The sequence below is a fragment of the Solenopsis invicta genome, chromosome 5 (genome assembly GCF_016802725.1).
Source record: "Solenopsis invicta isolate M01_SB chromosome 5, UNIL_Sinv_3.0, whole genome shotgun sequence".
Taxonomy (NCBI): Eukaryota; Metazoa; Arthropoda; class Insecta; order Hymenoptera; family Formicidae; genus Solenopsis; species Solenopsis invicta.
The window spans coordinates 3,076,191-3,096,371 of NC_052668.1; the positions used below are offsets into that span (position 1 = coordinate 3,076,191).

At 43.1% G+C, this 20,181-nt stretch overlaps 1 protein-coding gene across 1 annotated transcript; it reads right to left on the reverse strand.

Annotated features, from left to right (window-relative positions):
* Window positions 1-6,693: 6,693 nt before the first annotated feature.
* LOC105206815 lies at window positions 6,694-7,677 on the reverse strand. Its single transcript, XM_011176279.1, has one exon. It carries the CDS (start codon window positions 7,675-7,677, stop codon window positions 6,694-6,696), a length of 984 nt encoding a protein of 327 aa, XP_011174581.1.
* Between the last annotated feature and the right edge of the window lie 12,504 nt (window positions 7,678-20,181).

The window sequence follows — 20,181 nt, forward strand, 5'->3', positions numbered from 1 at the left end:
AGTGCCCGGACCGCAAAACTGGTAGCCGGGGATATGTAACTCGAAAAGAAGCGCGTTTATCGCTCGATTCAGCAAACTTCCGGTTTTGTTCGACGCTGACATTCGCTGCAATCTTTTATCTTCGGTGCAGGGCCGTCGATGTGCGTACGCTGCCAAGGTTGATTATAATGCTCGTTGTAGCGACGATAAGTTTGAACTACCGGGTCCACCTGTATATGTTTCGGAAGCCGTTCCCAAACGTGGTCAATGTAATTACCGTACACGCGTAACAGTACGACTTTAGGTATATATTGCAACTGCTCAGCGCTTAGGTCCAGAATATCGCTGGGATGTGACAGCGCGAGAAACATTTTTGATTCTGAGCTACTCAAGATTTCACACATCTATAAATAGGTCCTCGACGTGTCACGCGAGTTTAGTGTGAAACATGAAATTCGTGCGGCAGTCGCTGACGATACGCGTCACAAACTGCGACGAGAAATTGTGAATGATGGGGGACAACGCGCAGTTGCGGAAACACGGTGAAATGCTGCCGAGTACCATCCGCGCAGTGATTGCGGGGCCATCTTCGTGCGGCAAAACTAATGTTCTCATAAGCCTTCTCGAGAGTCCGCACGGTGTACGTTTCGAGAATATTTATATTTATTCCAAGTCGCTGCAGCAGCCTAAGTATTAATATCTTGAAAATCTGTTGACATCGATCGATGAAATCGGCTACTTTACGTTCTCCAATAATAGCGACGTTATTCCACCGAGCGAGGCGCTTCCGAATTCAATCTTCGTCTTCGACGACGTTGCGTGCGATAAGCAGGATGCGGTGAGAGAATACTTTTCAATGGGCCGCCACTCGAATGTCGACTGCTTTTATCTTTGTCAAACGTACGCGAGGATACCTAAACATCTGATACGTGATAACGCCAATCTCCTAATTCTGTTTAAACAGGATGGTACCAACTTCAAACACGTTTACAACGATCACGTAAACACCGACATGTCGTACGATGAATTTTGTGCTTTGTGCCGTGCTTGTTGGCAACAAAAGTATGGATTTCTAGTGATAGACAAGGACAGCGCGCTTAGTAACGGACGATACAGAAAAGGATTTAACGAGTTCGCGGTACCGTAAAACGATTAGTCATTATCGATACGTCAACGTTGAACGTTAACATGGCGGAAAATAACAAAGATATACGCAAGCGTGAGCAACTCGAGAGGGAGATTGAAAAAACGAGCGATGCGATCCGCAAGAAATATCGCGCTTTAAAAACCGGCAGGATCGAGGAGGAAATTGCAATGGAGAGACGTTTCAAGCCCATCGTCGCACCTCTGAAACAGATTGTCGAGGAATCTCAGCCGATTAAAAGAAAAGAAGAAATCAAGGAAGAAAGAATAATTAAAAAAAGACCGAGCGACGACGATGACGACGATGGTGCATCTTACGAATTGTCGAAAGCAACATCGAGCAAAAAGCAACGTTTTGAACAAGCGTACGACGCAATGGATTCACCAGCGATAACGTCAACACCGCGTACGATGATTGGTCCTGCAACATTAACTAACAAGGCTCTCAAGAACGTTTTCGAAACCAGACGATTCGTTTGGAACGTCTGTTCAACATCAGATGCAAACGTTGGAAGGTCGAAAAACGTTGTCTGAGCATTTAGGTCCGCTCGGTCAAAAGTACATCGGAGATTTCTTCAGCGGTGGTGGAAAAGAGAAAATTATAGACACCGTGTATGGTGTTCGTCTCGACAAGGATGGAATGATGCTTGGTAATAAAAAGTTTGACGTGGACATCAATGATAACATAATTATCGATGGCGTGCGATACGCTGGCACACCCGGTCTTTACGAGTTGATTTTTAAGAGACTCCCCGATGATATAAGGAGGACGATTTGCAAAAGTACAAGAGCATATTGTTGACTACAAACGTACATAGACGTAATTACACCGCGGAGAGTCGACTACGAGGCAACAAAGGATACAAGTATAGATACGTGATCGCACCATTGATGTCAATCGAATCTACACCAAAGAGAACGAATAAATCCGGAAAGGGATTACCTCGCGCTATGATACTAAACGACAACGCGATTGATTACGTGCACTGGGACGATCCCAACGAATTAGTAGATCGTCTACGATTGCTAGACGCTTCACATCGAGCGGGCAACGACGCTCACGGCAACGAGATGTTGTCCATCGTGGAAGAACTTCGTGAAGCTGGCATAATTATAAATTAAATCGTATACCCACGAAACGAGTCAGACGAGAGGTTGATTTTGTTTGAGAAGGACGTGCGATAGACGACAAAAATGAGCAGCAATGAACGTCGAAAAGACGGTTACGAACGTTTAACGAATGACTTTGAACGATTCTTAAATAAAAATCGGACGTTTCAAGAACGGTTGTCAGACAATTATCGATCGGCTCAGGATTGCTATGAAAAGACACAAGAACGAGTGAAGAATGGTTATCGAATGACCGTAGATCGAGTCAAGAATGAGTATGAAAAATTATCTAATCGACAGAAACCGGAAGACAAAGAAAAGTTATTAAAGGAAGACAGAAAATACTGCTAAATGAAGAAAAAAACTTTTTTTTAAACAAAGTAGAGGAACTTTGCAATGCCGACATTATAAATTACATCGTGTAACCGCTAAACGAGTCAGTCGTAATGCAATTCGTTTACGCGCCAAAATATGAGTTCATCGAAGAAAACAATAAGCTCCGAGAGGCGACGAATCGTCGAAGAATTACACGCATCAGCTAGACGCAATTTTCCTAGAAGACGTGTTATAATCAAAGGATTCAACGATCTTTGGCAAGCTGATATCGTCGAGATGCGTCCCTATTCAAAGTACAATAGAGGTCATAATTACATACTTACTGTCATCGATGCGTTGAGTAAATACGCCTGGGCAGTACCGCTCAGGAGCAAGGCCGGGCGCGAGACGGCTGACGCAATCGCCAAGATAATTCGAGAGAGCGGAAGATGCCCGAAAAATTTGCAAACGGATATGGGAAAGGAATTTTATAACGCCGATGTGCAAAAAGTCTTGAAAAAGCATGACATTAATCATTATTCTACATATTCGGTTTTAAAAGCATCGATAATAGAGAGATGGAATCGCACACTTAAGAACGATATGTGGCGTATATTTACACTTAACGGGTCGCACAAGTGGGTCAACGAGCTGCTGCGTCTGGTGTCGGATTACAACAACCGCAGGCATCGTACTATCGGCATGCGACCAGTCGACGTTAATTCGGAAGTTGCTGAAAAACTCCTGGGCACTGTATACTCTCACATAAAAATCATGGGACCCGCGAAATTCAAAGTAAACGATTCGGTGCGCGTGAGCAAGCACAAAACGACATTCTCTAAGGGGTACACCCCCAATTGGACCACCGAGGTGTTTAAGATCGTTAAAGTACAGCGCACTAATCCCGTAACTTATCTCCTGGAAGATTATCGCGGTAAACAAATAGCGGGTGCCTTCTATGAGTACGAGTTGCATCGCACGACTCATCCAAATGTATACCTGGTAGAGAAGATAATAAAGAAGAAAGGAAACAAGGTTTACGTCAAGTGGCTGGGATTCGATGATTCGCACAACTCATGGATAAATAAAAAAAATGTTATTTTATTTATTTCAATTAAATATGTATATATTTTAAATCATATAAGCGTTTACAAAATATATAAAATGAATACAAACAATTTTTTAGGTCTTTATTCTTCTATCCTTATTAATACAAAATGTCATATAAAAATTTTTATTAAAAAACGTATATCTAAAATTTGAAAAAATATCAAAATATCTTATTCATAAAACGTCAAATATATATTAAGCGTGTAACATATATGAAACAATACATAAGATGTATAAAATGAAGCATACAGAATATAAAACGTATACAAAGTATAAAGTATGAATAACGTACTTATATAAAATATTACTAGCATATTAAACGTGTAAGAAATATAAAAAAAAATGTAATACAATAAAAGATTAAAATGCATAATATTTGTAAAAATGTGAAAACATCTTATGATTATAACTGTATCTGCCAATGTCCCCATGGTAATGTATTTGTTAATGATGATGGAACAAGGTATCTTTTATCATCATATGGCGAGAGCGCCACTTTGGATTCTGAAACCGTAAACACTTGATGCAGCTTCGAACGTATACACAATTGGCTACGAGTTAATTCTATTTCATCGTTCAAACATATAATCTTCGCATATAATCTTCAAAAGTAATAGTTCGCGCTACTACATTGTTTTTCACACCTTTCGCTTTTTTGGTATCCTTTTTACCATCTACTTTGATCGCGTACATCTTTGCTCTAAGCCCTACAAATTCGGTCATGATCGCACCGTTGTTTTCATCTTTCATTAGACCGAAGACTTTTTTATTCGCGAGAGGCATACCGTACGGGTTGTCTGCAGGATAATCGCTTGTATCATATCTCGCTATATCACGTTTCATCGTTGAATAAATATCATCGCACTCGAGGAAATAAACAAGACTATCAGTATCTGAATATAACAATTTGCACTTGTCTTTATATAGCGGAAACATATATTCGTGATGAAATTCGTACAAGCAGATTTTTGATATGTCAAGTATGCACATACCCACATAAATCGGCTTGTTAAACTTCACCTCGAGTTTATACAGTTCGACGGCAACTAAATTTTCCGCAAAGACACTGCGGCTGTGAAAATTTGGTTCAGCGATCATTGCCTCTGCACCGTAACGTCCTTCCCATTTTGTCAATAATTTTACGTCTACGTGATTACGTACGTTTTCCATAGTTTTTCCAAACACGGCGTTGTTCATCAATTTGTACAAATTCTTTTCGAAATCATTTTTTGCGCTCATTCTAAATTTTGTGTTCAATTCTATATAATCGCGAAGCCATGGAGATTGAGCAAACTGTAATACGCGATGAATTTTTGTTACGCGAAGCCCATTGCGCGTGCATTGTTGCAAATAACGGTAATGTATCACATACCGCTTTTTATCGTACAACGTTGCGAGAAGTTTTTTCTGCCGTGATCCTGGCAGTTTATCGTGTGTAGGGCAGAAAGGTAAGTCAGTGTGTCGATCGTGCAGACATTGTGGATATGTGAGATCGACTTCTAGCACATACCCAGTGGGCGAATCCGAAGCGATCGCGTTTACGTCAAAATTGTCAACGTTTTCGATCCATTGAAACTCACCGTATGGTAATGGTTGACACATCGCAAAACCATACATATTGTGTGCGAGCGCGATAGTAAGTCGCCGCACTTGATTTTGAAATAGAAGGGTAAAGGAGGAAAGATACAAGAAGGCTAGGCGCCGGTACTCGTCTCGTACGAGACGATAAGGATCGTGACGATGACGGGGAGATTGAGATCGGTGAAATAACTATTTTGGTAATTCACGGGAGTCAACAGTTCAATATATTTATCGATTATTGTCACTGATACACTGCTTGATCACCAACGTGATCGACCCTTCGAATGCCATAAAGTTCCGCGCCACGCGGTAATGGCGTGACCATTGGAATCTCGCCAAACGGAGATCGCAATGTTGCGCGCCGAGAGATCTCGCTGTCGGAAATCTCATGCACAAGTCCCCACCGCGCAGGCGAGTGCGAAGAGCGTGTTTCACAAATTACGATTGTTCGATTCTCGCCAAACGGAGAATGTTCGGAGCAACCGCGGTTCGAGCGCGCTCGCTGCCGCGCTGCTGCGCGATCACGATATCACCGCGTGACTCTCGTCACCGACGGCAAACGCGAGCCGGTTCGGAGCTCGCGAGTTTGCTCCGGCTTCCTCCTCACTCACGACAACGCGCGGTCGTTAGACGCGATTACTTTTATGTCACTCGCGTGAGCCCAAAGGTACGATCGCGATCTTAGAGTGGTATCGAATCTCGGTACACTGACACATGGACTGAATGCGTGTTTCGGCTCCGACGACTCGAGGAAGAAGAAGGAAGAAGAAGCCGGAAACGAACGACTCGCATCGCCGAACCCGCGCAGCAAAACGGGAATCGCGAGCGCTCTCCTGCCGGATATCTTCAGCGCTACGGCTATTTTGAATAACTTAATGATTTCGCAATAAAAATTTCGGGGAGGTGGCGCCATCCTGCGATCTAAGTAGAGCGCGCAAGGACCACGACTGTACGTCGTGGTTTCATTGTCCATCTCGAAACATGCCGCCCGCCTCGAAACGACAGTTTCGAAAGGAAGCATTACTAATTAAAGATAACTTAAATCCGTTCAGATCTCGCTCATAGGCTAATGACTCAGCCTTGAAGGTTGCTCGCCTTAACACGTCTTATCCAAGTTTTTGGTAATCTAAAGATTCATAGTTCAGTGAGAGGCTTGAGGTTTCTTTGATCTGAACGCATTTACAATCGGGAAATTGACTTAGAGACTAAACATTTACGGTGATAGAGTTACTTACGCTCCGAAAATTGAACATCTAAAGAGCAACACTTATAAACTAGAATTTAACATCAACAAACAGGGAGGTAAACGTGTGACCGCAATTTAAACATACAAAGAAGACTTATCAACTAGAGAAGCGCGCAACTGTCCCCTACGTACCAAGGAGCAACGCAGACTTAACGTAAGGATTACTTCATACATCCTGTACAACCTTGTGACACTAGCGCCTTTAAAAGTTACTGAGCAATGGCATTTTTGAGTTGCGCATCGATAGCAACGGGAAGGATGCACAATTGTGCAAGCGGACGCTTGTATTCAGACTTCGCTGTTTTAACTAAGACGACGCGAACCAATCCGTCAGAGCCTGCGAAACATTGGGTCACTCGTCCGAGTTCCCATTTGCATGGTGGTAATGCGTTATTCCGGATAAGAACCATCGTGCCAATTTGAATGGAAGGTTGTGCTTTGCGCCACTTGGCTCTTTGCTGCAACGTGTTAATATAGTCCGTTTGCCAGATCCGCCAAAACTTTTCGGTAAGTTGTCTAATTAACTGCCATTGTGAGAGGCGATTTTCCTTGAGGTGCAGAACAGAAGGTTCTGGACTTGTCGTAATTTCCGAACCGATTAGGAAATGGCCTGGCGTCAATGGCGCAAGTTCGTCAAATGAATCTGTGAGAGGTCCGAGTGGCCTGGAATTTAAGCACGCTTCGATTTGGCAGAGAAGAGTTGCGAGCTCTTCGAACGTTAATGTGTGAGAGCCGAGAATTCGCCGCAAGTGGTGCTTTACGCTCCGAACTCCCGTCTCCCACAATCCTCCAAAGTGAGGGGCGTGAGGTGGCATGAAGTGCCACGACACCTTATCCGATGCAGTTCTATTTAAAAAGTCAGGGTCTCGCAACGTGTCACGATAAGTTTTGGTCAATTCTTTATCCGCACCGATAAAGTTCGTTCCATTATCCGAGTACACGTCCGTGGGCAAACCTCGTCGGGCACAAAACCTTGAATATGCATCAAGGAACGCCGACGTCGAGTAACTGCTCACGAGCTCCAGATGCACAGCACGAGTAGCAAGACAAATGAAAACCGCGATGTATCCCTTGCGTGATGCTATTCCGCGGCCGGAGGATGCTCGCGTGGCCACGGGACCAGCAAAGTCTACGCCACAATGGAGAAAAGCGGGGGCCGGAGCAGATACGCGAGCACGAGGTAGCTGACCCATTAACTGGACCGGAACGACTGCTCTCTCTCTCGTGCGCATGTGACGCACTGATGCAGCACCGACCTCATCAAACTGCGAGCGCGAAGTATCCAATAATCTCTTCTAAGCGTGGCAAGGGTAAGGTGGACACCTGCGTGGAGGGATCGCCAATGGGCGTGTCGAATAATCATCTTCACCAATGGATGAGATGTCAGGATAATCGGATGTTTGGTACGAAATGGAAGGGGGGAGTTCTCTATCCGCCCGCCAACCCGAATTAATGAATCTTCATCGAGGAAGGGGTTAAGCGGTAGAATTGAACTTTGAGATGAGAGAGATGTGTTTTGCCGAAGGGCCGCTTGTTCGACGGGGAACGACTCATTTTGAATAGTTTTGAGCCAGAACCGTTTTGCCCTTTCACACTCGTCTGTGGTAAGAGCACGAGGACTTACTTGCAGATCCGGCGACTGCGGAAAAGTCCCGGACATCTATCGCTGAAACGAATAACGTAGGCGGTGACTCTTACTAGCTTAGGCCACTCAGAATATCGAGAAGCTAAATCCCAAGGCTCCTCAGCTTGCGTGAGGTGGGCCTGGGTCGGTTTCGCCTCTTATTGAGTTTCCTCGAACTGAGGGAAACTCGCAGCTGGCCAGTCCGAGGGCGTGAGCTTAAGCCAATGAGGGCCTTGCCACCATAGTGAGAAGGACGCGAGGTCCTTCTTTAGGAGTCCCCGTGAGGCACAGTCGGCAGGATTATTCTCGGAGAGCACATGATGCTATTTAGCCTTCGGCACTTTTGATTGGACTACAGTTACGCGATGCGACACGAACGTCTTCCATTTGCTGGGATGCTGGCTGAGCCAGGCTAGAACAACGGTTGAGTCTGTCCAGCAGTGACAGACGAGATCCGTTAACTTGAGCGCGTTTTGAACTGACTCGATGAGACGCGCAAGTAAGACAGCGGCGGAGAGCTCGAGTCGTGGAATGCTCATTGGTTTAATGGGAGCTACTTTTACTTCCGGCTAGCAATGTAGTCGTGATCTCACCGGAGAATGAGGTTACTCGGATGTAAACAGCTGCGGCATAAGCGACCGACGAAGCGTCAGCGAAACCGTGAATTTCGAAATGCTTGGTGTCGGATCCGCGGTGAACCAATCGTACTAGTTGTAGACCGTCGAGAGAGGCGAGTTTGCGATAAATTGTCTCCCATTGAACTAATATGGTTTTGGGAATGTCGTCATCCCATTCCAATTTGAGTCGCCACAGCTGTTGCATAAAAATCTTTGCAATTATCGTGACCGGAGTGACTCATCCTAAAGGGTCGAATAATTTGGCTATTGTAGAGAGAATTGCGCGTTTCGTATGAGGAAGAGACTTCGGCAACGAAACTCGAAATTGAAACGAATCGAGAGCGGGGTTCCAACTTATTCCGAGAACGCTCAGACTTTCGTCGGGTTTGAGATCCTTGGTACAGGCCAACCCGTGATCGTTGGTTGGAATGTCAGCCAGCAACGCCGAATGGTTGCTTGCCCATTTCCGAAGGTTAAATCCTTCTCGTTGTAATAGTGAGCACACTTGGTCACGAGTGTGACGCAACAGAAGGATGTCCTCGGCCCCAAAGAGGACATCGTCGACGTAAATGTGATCACGTAAAATTGAGAGCGCGAGAGGATAAGCTTCTCCTTCATCATGGAGAAGCTTCTGAATAACTCTTAATGCTAGAAAGGGGGCTGAAGCGGTGCCATAAGTCACGGTTTTCAACCGTATTCTTGTGGCGTTGTCTTGTCTTCAGCTTTCCATAGAATGCGCTGATAGTCTCGGTCGCGAGGATCTATCAGGATGCCTGTACATTTTGGCAATATTTGTCGTGTAGACATATTGATATTGTCTCCAACGTAACAGGACGTCGAAAATGTCGGTTTGCAACTTGGGACCCGGCAACAGATGCGAATTGAGTGAGGTACCATTAGTTGTGAGACTAGAGGCATTGAAGACCACTCTGATACGCGTGGTCAGGCTTGACTCTCGTACAACTGCATGATGAGGGATATAGACTATTTGCGAAAGTGACGTATGAGCGGAAGGAGCTACGACCTTTTCCATATGACCGAGCTGTGCGTACTCCGCGAGAAATTGGCAATATTCTCTCTTTAAATCGGGATCACGATTTAATCGTCGATGCAGCGTGGCTAACATGCGATTTGCTATAACACGAGACTCAACCTTTTTTGAACGGGAGCCGCACGATATATTGCCCGTTGTCACTGCGCGAATAGTTTGCGAGAAAGTGCTCCTCACAGAGCCTTTCGTCTGGAGAGAGCGTACATTGGTGTGGAAGTTCTTCGACTTCCCAAAATCTACTGAGTTCCCGCTCGAGATTGCAGTGCATAACTTTAATCGAGCGAGAGGGAGAGACGCGAAGAGAAGTGGGTCCGGAAATGACCCAACCGAAGTGAGTGTTTCGGGCGTACTCAACTAGTAATCTCCTGACGAACGCGAGCGTTTCGAATCGGTCCGACCTTGTTACGCGGAGAGATTTGAATTTGAATCGCGTGTTTACAAGTACCGGCTTTAACACCGCTGACGCCTGAAATTGATATCATCGTGCGAAGGCGGTGTAGTTTTAAAATTTGTACTAGCTTTTCAGTAACAAATGAGACTTCCGACCCGGAGTCTAGCAAGGCTTTGACGGTCAGCGAACGTCCCGACGGCGAGCTGACGACAACTCTCGTGGTTGCGAGTAAAACCGGAGACGGAAGCGCATCAATTGACGTGACAGCAAGTACATTGATTTTTGCGTCCGCGGTAGGCGATCCCTGGTGATCTGCCTGAATAATAGCTTGATTAATGTTAGACGAAGAGGGCGAGTGCAACAGTGTATGGTGCTTCTCTTGGCACTGACGACATGTAAATTTACTCTTGCACTCTGAAAGAGAGTGTTTTGTGCTTAAACAATTCAAACAACGTTTATGTTGTTTAATGAACTCTCGACGTTGACTCGGACTCTTGTCGAGGAATTTGGAACATCTATTTAAGAAGTGACGCTTTTGACAAAGAGAGCAAGTCGGCTCTGACACGGCTGAGGCAGGTGAACTTGTAACCTTGAAATCCGAATTTGATTTCGTCGGTTTGAGTTCTTCAAGCGCGATGGCACGCGAGGATACAAAATTGATCAAATCGGTGTAAGTCGCGGGAGGACAGTCATCGTTGAATTTAAGTTTCCATGCTCGACGCGTCGCCGTGTCGAGTTTTTGAGAGACGCAATAAGATGTCGTTCAGCATATCTTCAGAGGATCGCTTGAGACATTTCAACGCGGCGATTGCTTTGTCGGCCTTGTCGCGCAGCGCATGCAAATCCGAAGGCGATTCGCGTGACATGCTCGGTAAACTAAACAATGTCGAAACGTGTACCTCGATCATCCGACGTTTATTCATAAATCGTGCCGTGACCGATCTCCAGGCAATTTCGAAATTGTCGGCGGTAATCGCTAAACTGGCAATCGCATCACGCGCGCTTCCGGTTAAACTTGCCGCGAGAAAGTGCATTCGTGTAAAGTCTGAAAGTTCACGATTTTGAATGATGAGTGATGTAAAACGATCCCGGAAACTCTCCCACTCGTCTAACTTGCCTGAGAACGGAGGCAACTGAATCGCGGGAAGATGTCTCAAAGACAACGATGAATGGTCGCAATGTATCGTTGAGCTGTTGATAGACTGGTTCGCACTCACGCTAGGCTCGACCTCCTCTAGACAATCAGCCATGTAATCCATGGTGGTGTGGTAGGTGTCCTCGTGAAGATCCAGTTGATTCTCTTGGAAATAGTCGACCTTCTCTCGTTTGTCCGGCGGATAGGCCTTCAGAATGGCCGCGTGACCTTAAAGACACTGGTTCCATATGTCCTTGAGAGATGCTATCCGCGTTCGGATTTTTGCCGGAGTGTAGTTATTCCGACCGATTTTTTTAAAATTGTCCAACGCGCGAGCGATTTGATGAAATCGCGTGTGTTGCATGGCGACAGGATCGCTCATGTTGACCTTTTTTGCACCCGGTATTATTCACTGACTCACGATCACTAAGTTCGATTGTCCGGTCTCTAAGTCCGATCGTCTGATCTCTTAATCCGGCTCGAAGGACCAACACTTTATGTGCGAGCGCGATAGTAAGTCGCCGCACGTGATTTTGAAATAGAAGGGTAAAGGAGGAAAGATACAAGAAGGCTAGGCGCCGGTACTCGTCTCGCACGAGACGATAAGGATCGTGACGATGACGGGGAGATTGAGATCGGTGAAATAACTATTTTGGTAATTCACGGGAGTCAACAGTTCAATATATTTTTCGATTATTGTCACTGATACACTGCTTGATCACCAACGTGATCGACCCTTCGAATGCCATAAAGTTCCGCGCCACGCGGTAATGGCGTGACCATTGGAATCTCGCCAAACGGAGATCGCAATGTTGCGCGCCGAGAGATCTCGCTGTCGGAAATCTCATGCACAAGTCCCCACCGCGCAGGCGAGTGCGAAGAGCGTGTTTCACAAATTACGATTGTTCGATTCTCGCCAAACGGAGAATGTTCGGAGCAACCGCGGTTCGAGCGCGCTCGCTGCCGCGCTGCTGCGCGATCACGATATCACCGCGTGACTCTCGTCACCGACGGCGAACGCGAGCCGGTTCGGAGCTCGCGAGTTTGCTCCGGCTTCCTCCTCACTCACGACAACGCGCGGTCGTTAGACGCGATTACTTTTATGTCACTCGCGTGAGCCCAAAGGTACGATCGCGATCTTAGAGTGGTATCGAATCTCGGTACACTGACACATGGACTGAATGCGTGTTTCGGCTCCGACGACTCGAGGAAGAAGAAGGAAGAAGAAGCCGGAAACGAACGACTTGCATCGCCGAACCCGCGCAGCAAAACGGGAACCGCGAGCGCTCCCCTCCCGGATATCTTCAGCGCTACGGCTATTTTGAATAACTTAATGATTTCGCGATAAGAATCTCGGGGAAGTGGCGCCAACCCGCGATCTAAGTAGAGCGCACAGGACTGTACGTCTGGTTTCATTGTCCATCTCGAAACATATTGTTTATGTCAAAATACATTAGATAAGACGATGGTTTCGATGGATCGTAAGAACGCATGTACTTATTATTGGCTTTAGCATATCTACCGGAGCATTGACTCAAACCACCGCGTATACCGCGTTCTATAAAAAAGATCATGTCTATATCAGTGAGCAACGCAAATCTTACGCGTGTTAGTTTCAACATTGCATCCCAAGTGTAGCCTGGCAATGTGTAATAATGCGCGAGATCAAGACCATAACTATTAATGCTACTTTCGCGGAAGTTTTGAAAAATATCAGCCAATAATAAGACATCGGTCTTGAGATATAGATCGCTGTATTCACCCAGGGTTTTGATTGAGAACCGCTGCCAAACTTTCTGAGCATGAGCATAATCTGTCTGTGATACTGTCTGCTTGGTAAGAGAACTATAAAATGATTCACGCGGTGGCAATTGCGTTTCATACAGTTTGTCAACATTATCCACGTATTCGTATGGAAAGACACCTTTGCGTGTCAACAATTCAAAGTCTTCGTTTGATAACGAGGAAAATTCCGAATGAGAAATTTTTAATTTATCAAAACTTAAAAACGATGCCAATTTGTCAAGACTTGAACTTAAAAACTTGTACGAATCGATGAAACGTAGCCGTATATAATTTCGTGCATTTTTGAAAATTATGTCTTTATCACAAGTATTTTCGACATATTTGGTAAAAGATATATATTTTTCTTTATTTATCGGTAGTAAGTCGATTTTGCCTTTGAACGTGGTGGCAATTTCTTTTATGATGAAATGTGCATCGTAACCAGATAAATTGTGAAATACGATCGGAATAACGTATGAATTTTTGTAATTTAAATTACAATCTGAATGAGCTGGACCACGGTAAGACCCTGTCAAATAGCAATGATCGCGCACACGTATACTATTCGGTGCGAACGGTTTTTCACAGATATGACAATTCCTCGCGTTACTGTATGCCTCTTGCTGCTCTTTAGTCAATGATTCCATAGGAACATTGGCGGATATTCTGGCTTTCACACTATGCGCCAGGTTTTCGAGTTCTTTCGCGAACCACGCGACGCAATCGTTATCGCGACGAAAGTGATACTCTGACAACGCGTCGTCGTATGAGCACTTAACATAATATGCTATACTAAATACCTCGTGATGCTGATACGAGAAATTTGAAGTGTTCTCTGTTCCTGACTCAATCTTCCGCAGTATGCACTCCAAATCTGAATAAACAACAAAGGGTACACGCTCCTTGTTGTTGTAATTATCGAATTCAAGCCACTTGTTATCCTCGCTCGGTAGTAGAACGGCGCAGTCGTTTAATTGCTGACAATTCACTTTGTGTGACTGCAACTTTTCTTCAGAGCTAAAGTAATGCAGGCATCTGTAATAAATATTTTTAATACATGTATTATTAATATTATTATCATTATTAATATTATTATTATTATTATTATTATTATTATTATTACACTTACCGATCACAGATGAATTTCTTGTGTTCGTTTTTGCTCAGCTGTGAACTGACCAGGTTCTTAATCCACGCAAAGTGGCCGTGAGTGACGTCATGTTTATCTTCCAAGTACAGTAGATTAACGTGTTTCTCCTTTTTATCTTCAGTCAGGCGTAACGGTACAACGTACTGTATCTTTTCTTTTCTATCAAGTTCGGTACCGTACACGTTCACCGACACGTCGTTTAATCGTTCAAATTTTCCAATGTCTTTCACTTTCATTGGAAATGTTATGTCACTAACATTCAAAACTTCCGCGTAATGCGGATATGACGACTCCCGGTCTGCATGTCTTTCGACAGGGTATAGAGCGGCCACTACCGACCACGCAAAACACGCATTGTCTTTCAATTGCACATTAATCACGGCACGTTTATTCTTTATTCCCCGCGGCAATTCGATGCAACATCCCGCGTGCATGGGATTATGTTTATTAATGTTTATCGTTAAATTCAGTATTCGCGTAAGAGCCCAACCGCTATCGCGTTCTTAGAACTCGTCGAGCATCGCCAACGTGACATCGATGACACTCTGCTGATACCACTCGCGCAAATTTGACGATCGATAAAGTTCATTGTTCTTCGTAGCGATATTTTTAATATTACGTTCATCATGATTATTAACATATTCACCATTAAATACGGTGTTTACCTTTACACTATCATGTTTCGCGATAGCGTCTTGCTCTCGCTCAATCACCAAATCACTGGCGTCCTCCAAAAAATGTCGTGGCTCGATATAATCAATGTTAATAACAGCGCCAGTCACAATGCGATTTTTGAACGCGGCCTCGATCTCGCGCCATACGAGCGATTTCTTATCATCTGCGCTAGTACTTGTATAATTGCCACCAATGTGCATGAAACGTCTTTCTAACTGCGCTTTTTCACCTTTGAGTCGCGCGATTCTTGACACAAGTGATTGTCTTTTTCCCACGGCGAGTCGAGGACGTTTGGCACTACAATGTTCTTCGAGCTGCGCGAGGCACTCGTCACATCGTTGCAACCACTCGAAACATTCAGCTAAATTTGCAATCTGCGAGCATTGCTCGTGCAGTTCGCGTTCCACTCGCTCACTATTTTTCATTTTTTCAGTTTTTTAGTACGTATCACACGCTTTCTCGGAGCACTTGCACGTATTTTGTTTACATGATTTGCAAATTCACTGTGCGCTTAGAACGTTACAGTGTCCGTTTATATAATTTAATTCACAAAAATCAGGAAGTATAGCGTATCTCCACCAAGGATCATCCTGCTCTCTATTTCTCTTTTCAACACACCGATTAAATAAATTAATCACTGCAGGTTCGCGCTTATCGTCGCAGTTCTGTGGTGATGGTGTATACACGTTTATTGCAAGAAATTTGACTGTCCATGACCAGCGGGAATCGTAATCTGCAGAATGATATCGTATATAGAGATATTCTGGTAAATTTTTTTTGCCCACTGGTATTTGTTTAATTGCTTTTCTTCACAATTATCAAACGCGCACAGATGGTCCAGTATGAGCAAATACAATTTTCTTTTCCTGTAGCCTGACAATCTACAAACACGTTCTAAGTTAATAATGACACCTTGTCTCACGGCACGTTCACAAGTCCCGCGTATTCCTAATTCTCGATCGCGAAGGAATTTTATCGACGATACTCGTCGTCGTGGAACATCGGTTTCTTCTTCTTCTTCTTCCGGCATAAACACATTATCGAGAACGTACACGATTTTTTCTAGATCAAAATCTATAAATAGATTTATGTCTATATCAAATACTGCATCGTCAAACTCCATTTTTGACTGCGTTTAATGTGAACTTCAATATGATCAACCATTTTTTAGAGAGTAACTATTACGACTGATTCGGTGTTCACATCGAGACTGATCGTATAATACATTCGCCAAACTTATAACCGAAACATGAGTTTTGTTTAATCGATCGAAATATTAACGCTTCCCTCTTGCATCATCTAAATATTGTTTCAACGTGCAGCAGCCGGATTATCGGCGCTTATCTTTGCTAAGAAAGATACCTTGCAAGATTAGACATGCCACTGGGTGGCAACCGCACACGAAAAAGAGCTCACGTAAACAAATCTAAATATTATTTACACGTGTCTTTAGAAGCCGGACTATCGGCGCTTCTCTTTACTAAGAAAGATATCTTGCAAGATTAGACATACCACTGGGCGACAACCGCGCACGAAAGAGAGCTCACGTAAACAAATCTAAATAATATTTCAACGCGTTATTAGCACAGTTGAAAGAGCTGTTTAGCGCTTTTCTCTCTCTCTCTCTTGCATCCACCTTGACCAAAAATTATTAGAGGATAGCGAGCGGCGGCGGGCCCCGCGGAAATAGCCGCGCACACCCCACAAAATATTCGTCATCGTATCGCTTATCCTCCTCGTGATGACAAACATTTCCGATTTCAAAAGTACAGTCATACACACCTCCTCGCGGTGTGATTTATTATGTTTATGTAAACAGAGTGACAAGTACATGGTCCATGTTTACATTAAATGATCAGTTGCCACATGTCCGCGACACATTTCAAAGGTGTCGGTCAAGAACATGGTCCTCGAATCGTTATCACTGTTTATTTAAACATTGATTACGCAGAACTACCGGTTAGGTTTATACACGTGTCCCCGATTTAATCCCCCCCTCGCCCCGCCCCGGTCGCGTGACATCCGGTTAGACCCCCCGTGAGACCCGAAATATTCCCCCCTTCCCCGCACGCGGCACATTTCAAAGGTGTCAAATTTATTTAAACATCGGTCAAGAACATGGTCCTCGAATCGTTATCACTGTTTATATAAACATTGATTACGCAGAACTACCGGTTAGTTTTACAATGCGTGCCCCCATTTTAAGCCCCCCTCCCCCTCCACCACCCGGTTTGGTCCACCCGCGGGACCTTATCGCCGGTTACATCGTGACATCGTCTCCGATTAGACCCCCCCCGCGCGACCCAAAATATTCCCCCCTTCCCCGCACCCCCCTGAGATCCCAGGGTTTGAACCGGCCTATACATTCTACTTATGTATGTATGTACGTATGTACGTATGTACGTATGTACGTATGTACGTATGTATGTATTTTTTTCGCGTAAATCGCACCTGCATTTATATTATTCGCTAGCCAATAAGTTTATTGATTAACAATTGCATTTAACGCGTGAGGAAGCGAGCAACGAGTACCATTGTCGGATATCTTTGTTTACCCGAAATTGAAACCTTTAAAATTTTCATAGAATACTTTTGAGCATTAAATTTTCAAACGTTAAATATAATAAAGAAAGAAGTCACTCCTGTTAATCTCTGCTGACTGCAAGTTGCGACAGTCATGTGTTGGCTAGTTTTTAGAACAGGGATGTCAGGAATAAGCACTCAAGTCGGGCTTTAATCTAATAAAAGTAGATATATATTGGTGGTACAGCATTCATTAGCACTGACAGCAGCAACGGCAATGGCTCGCTCCTTAGCTTGCTTGCAATTGCTCGCAATCTGCGGGCCCGGAAACAGTCTAGTGGCGCAGCTCATGGAGACAATAGTAATCACGACGATGGCGTACCACTCACGCCATACCGAGTCGCGCCTTATTTAAATATAGATAAGCTTACAGTTTCGGCCATTCCTGACCTAAGTCCGTCCTCGAACTTATTTAATTTATATCTTTTAATCGCAATACCTTAAAACTATACTTATTAATTCATACAATATAATTGCAATATCTTAAAATTATACTTATTAATTCATACAATATAATCGCAATATCGTAAAATTACATTTATTATTTTAAATAGCATTCAATGAAATAATATTCAACTTTGTTGCACATTAATCTAAGGCTTTATATTTCGCGCCTCCCAAACTCCTACGTACGGTTTCTGAGCGTTTTGAAAGTCTTCACCATCCGCAATGACATACCTATTATTTTTTAAACATTTCGTAATTTTATAGGGGCCTTTGAACTTTGGAATTAATTTTTTAGATACCCCTGGCGTGCTATCAAAATTTCTTACTAATACCAAATACTCCGGTTTTGAATTCATGTACTTGTTTTCTATTCTTATTTACTCGCAATTCGCTTTGTTGTTGGGTTTACCTTATTTTCTCGGATGCATCGTTTCTTATAATTTGTAAATTTTTCTTATTACTATCTTTGGAATCGTACTGGTGATCAGCAATTTTATCTACCATCTTCCCTCTTTGTCTACATCCAAATAATAACATGCTAGGAGATTCTCCCGTACTCGTATTTACTGTGTTGTTTAACGCAAATTCTATTTCAGGAAGTACACTATACCAGTGTTTACCTTGACTGTCATCTGTTATTTTCGATAACATGGGCATTAATGTGCGATGAACGCGCTCAGCTTACCCGTTTGCTTGAGGCAATTCCGTAGCAATTAAAACGTGTTGAATGTTATATTCTTCTAAAAAAATTTTAAACTCCTGCGACGTAAAAGAAGAACCGCGATCTGATACGATTTTACGAGGTCTATTGTAGTTCCTGAAATAATTTGTTAGACATTGTATAACCTCGGCACTTGACGTCGTCTTTGTTGCATAGAATTTAACATACTTCGTAAATCCATCAATAATTGTGAGAACATATTGTTTAATCTTATGCTTTCCACCGGGCCATAATGGTCGATGTGCACCATCTCGAAAGGTGTTTTACCTTTATCAATGCTATGTAAATAACTTCCTGGCGTCCACTATTTTGAGAAAGTGAAAGACATTTAAGACAATTTCTAATATAATTCTCGACTTTTTGCCTAAGTTGCGGGAACCAATAATTATTCATTATCGCAGCAATGGTTTTATTCACCCCAAGGTGTCCCATCTCATCATGATACTTATGTAATACATTAATTTCCATAGCTCCGGGGACATAAAACAATAGATCATTCTTATTCTTTCGATATATAAGGCCATTACGCATTTCGTAAAATTTATCTTCTTTTTTCTCTAAATCATCCTTTAACTTTTTCATAATCGAGTCTTCACTCTGGCATACCGACAAATTAAATTCCAATGAGTTCTCTTCCAAGATCATAATATCTTTGACTCTATTAAGAGCATCTACGTGTTGTATTTGACTGCCTGCCCTATCCTAGTAGCAATTTTCTGCAAGACTGCTGTAAATCTTGCAGCAGATTCTTGAAAGATTCTGCCAACAGGACATTATGATCTGCTTCCTCATTCTGTTCAATTCTTTTGAAAGATTCTGCAGTCAGATTCTTGCAAGAAACTTGCACATATCTCTGTTGGCAGATTTTTGCAAGAAACTTGAATGTATCTGCTGTAAATTTAGCAACAGTCTTTCAAGATATTTGCTACATACCCTAATAGTAATTTTCTGCAAGACTGCTGTAAATCTTGCAGCAGATTCTTAAAAGATTCTGCCAACAGGACATTATGATCTGCTTCCTCATTCTGTTCAATTCTTCTGAAAGATTCTGCAGTCAAATTCTTGCAAGAAATTTGTATATATACCCACATAGCACGTAATATTTCTGTGATATCACAGAATCATTGCAATATCACAGAAATATTACATATTACTGTGAAATATCACAGAAATATTACTGTGATATTACACAGTGATAATGACATTGAAATATTCCACTGATATCACAGAAATATCACAGAAATATTATTGTGATATTACACAGTGATAATAACATTAAAATATTCCAATGATATTGCAATATATTGTTGCAATATTTAATTTCAAAGAACAAGGTAATGTCAAACCACGTTTTTATTATGTCTTATTAATGCAACGTCACTATCTCTTTGATTAATTTCGATATTTTTAGTATCCTTAACATTCTTGGTAATTTCGGTATCCTATAGAAGAAATCAACTTACAAATAAAATAATTATGTCTTTGCCCTTTCGTGGAATAAAAGTAAATGTTAAGAAA

Coding starts and splice junctions, on each gene's coding strand:
- LOC105206815 (XM_011176279.1), bottom strand. CDS start 7,677: ATGGGTCAGCTACCTCGTGCTCGCGTATCTGCTCCGGCCCCCGCTTTT.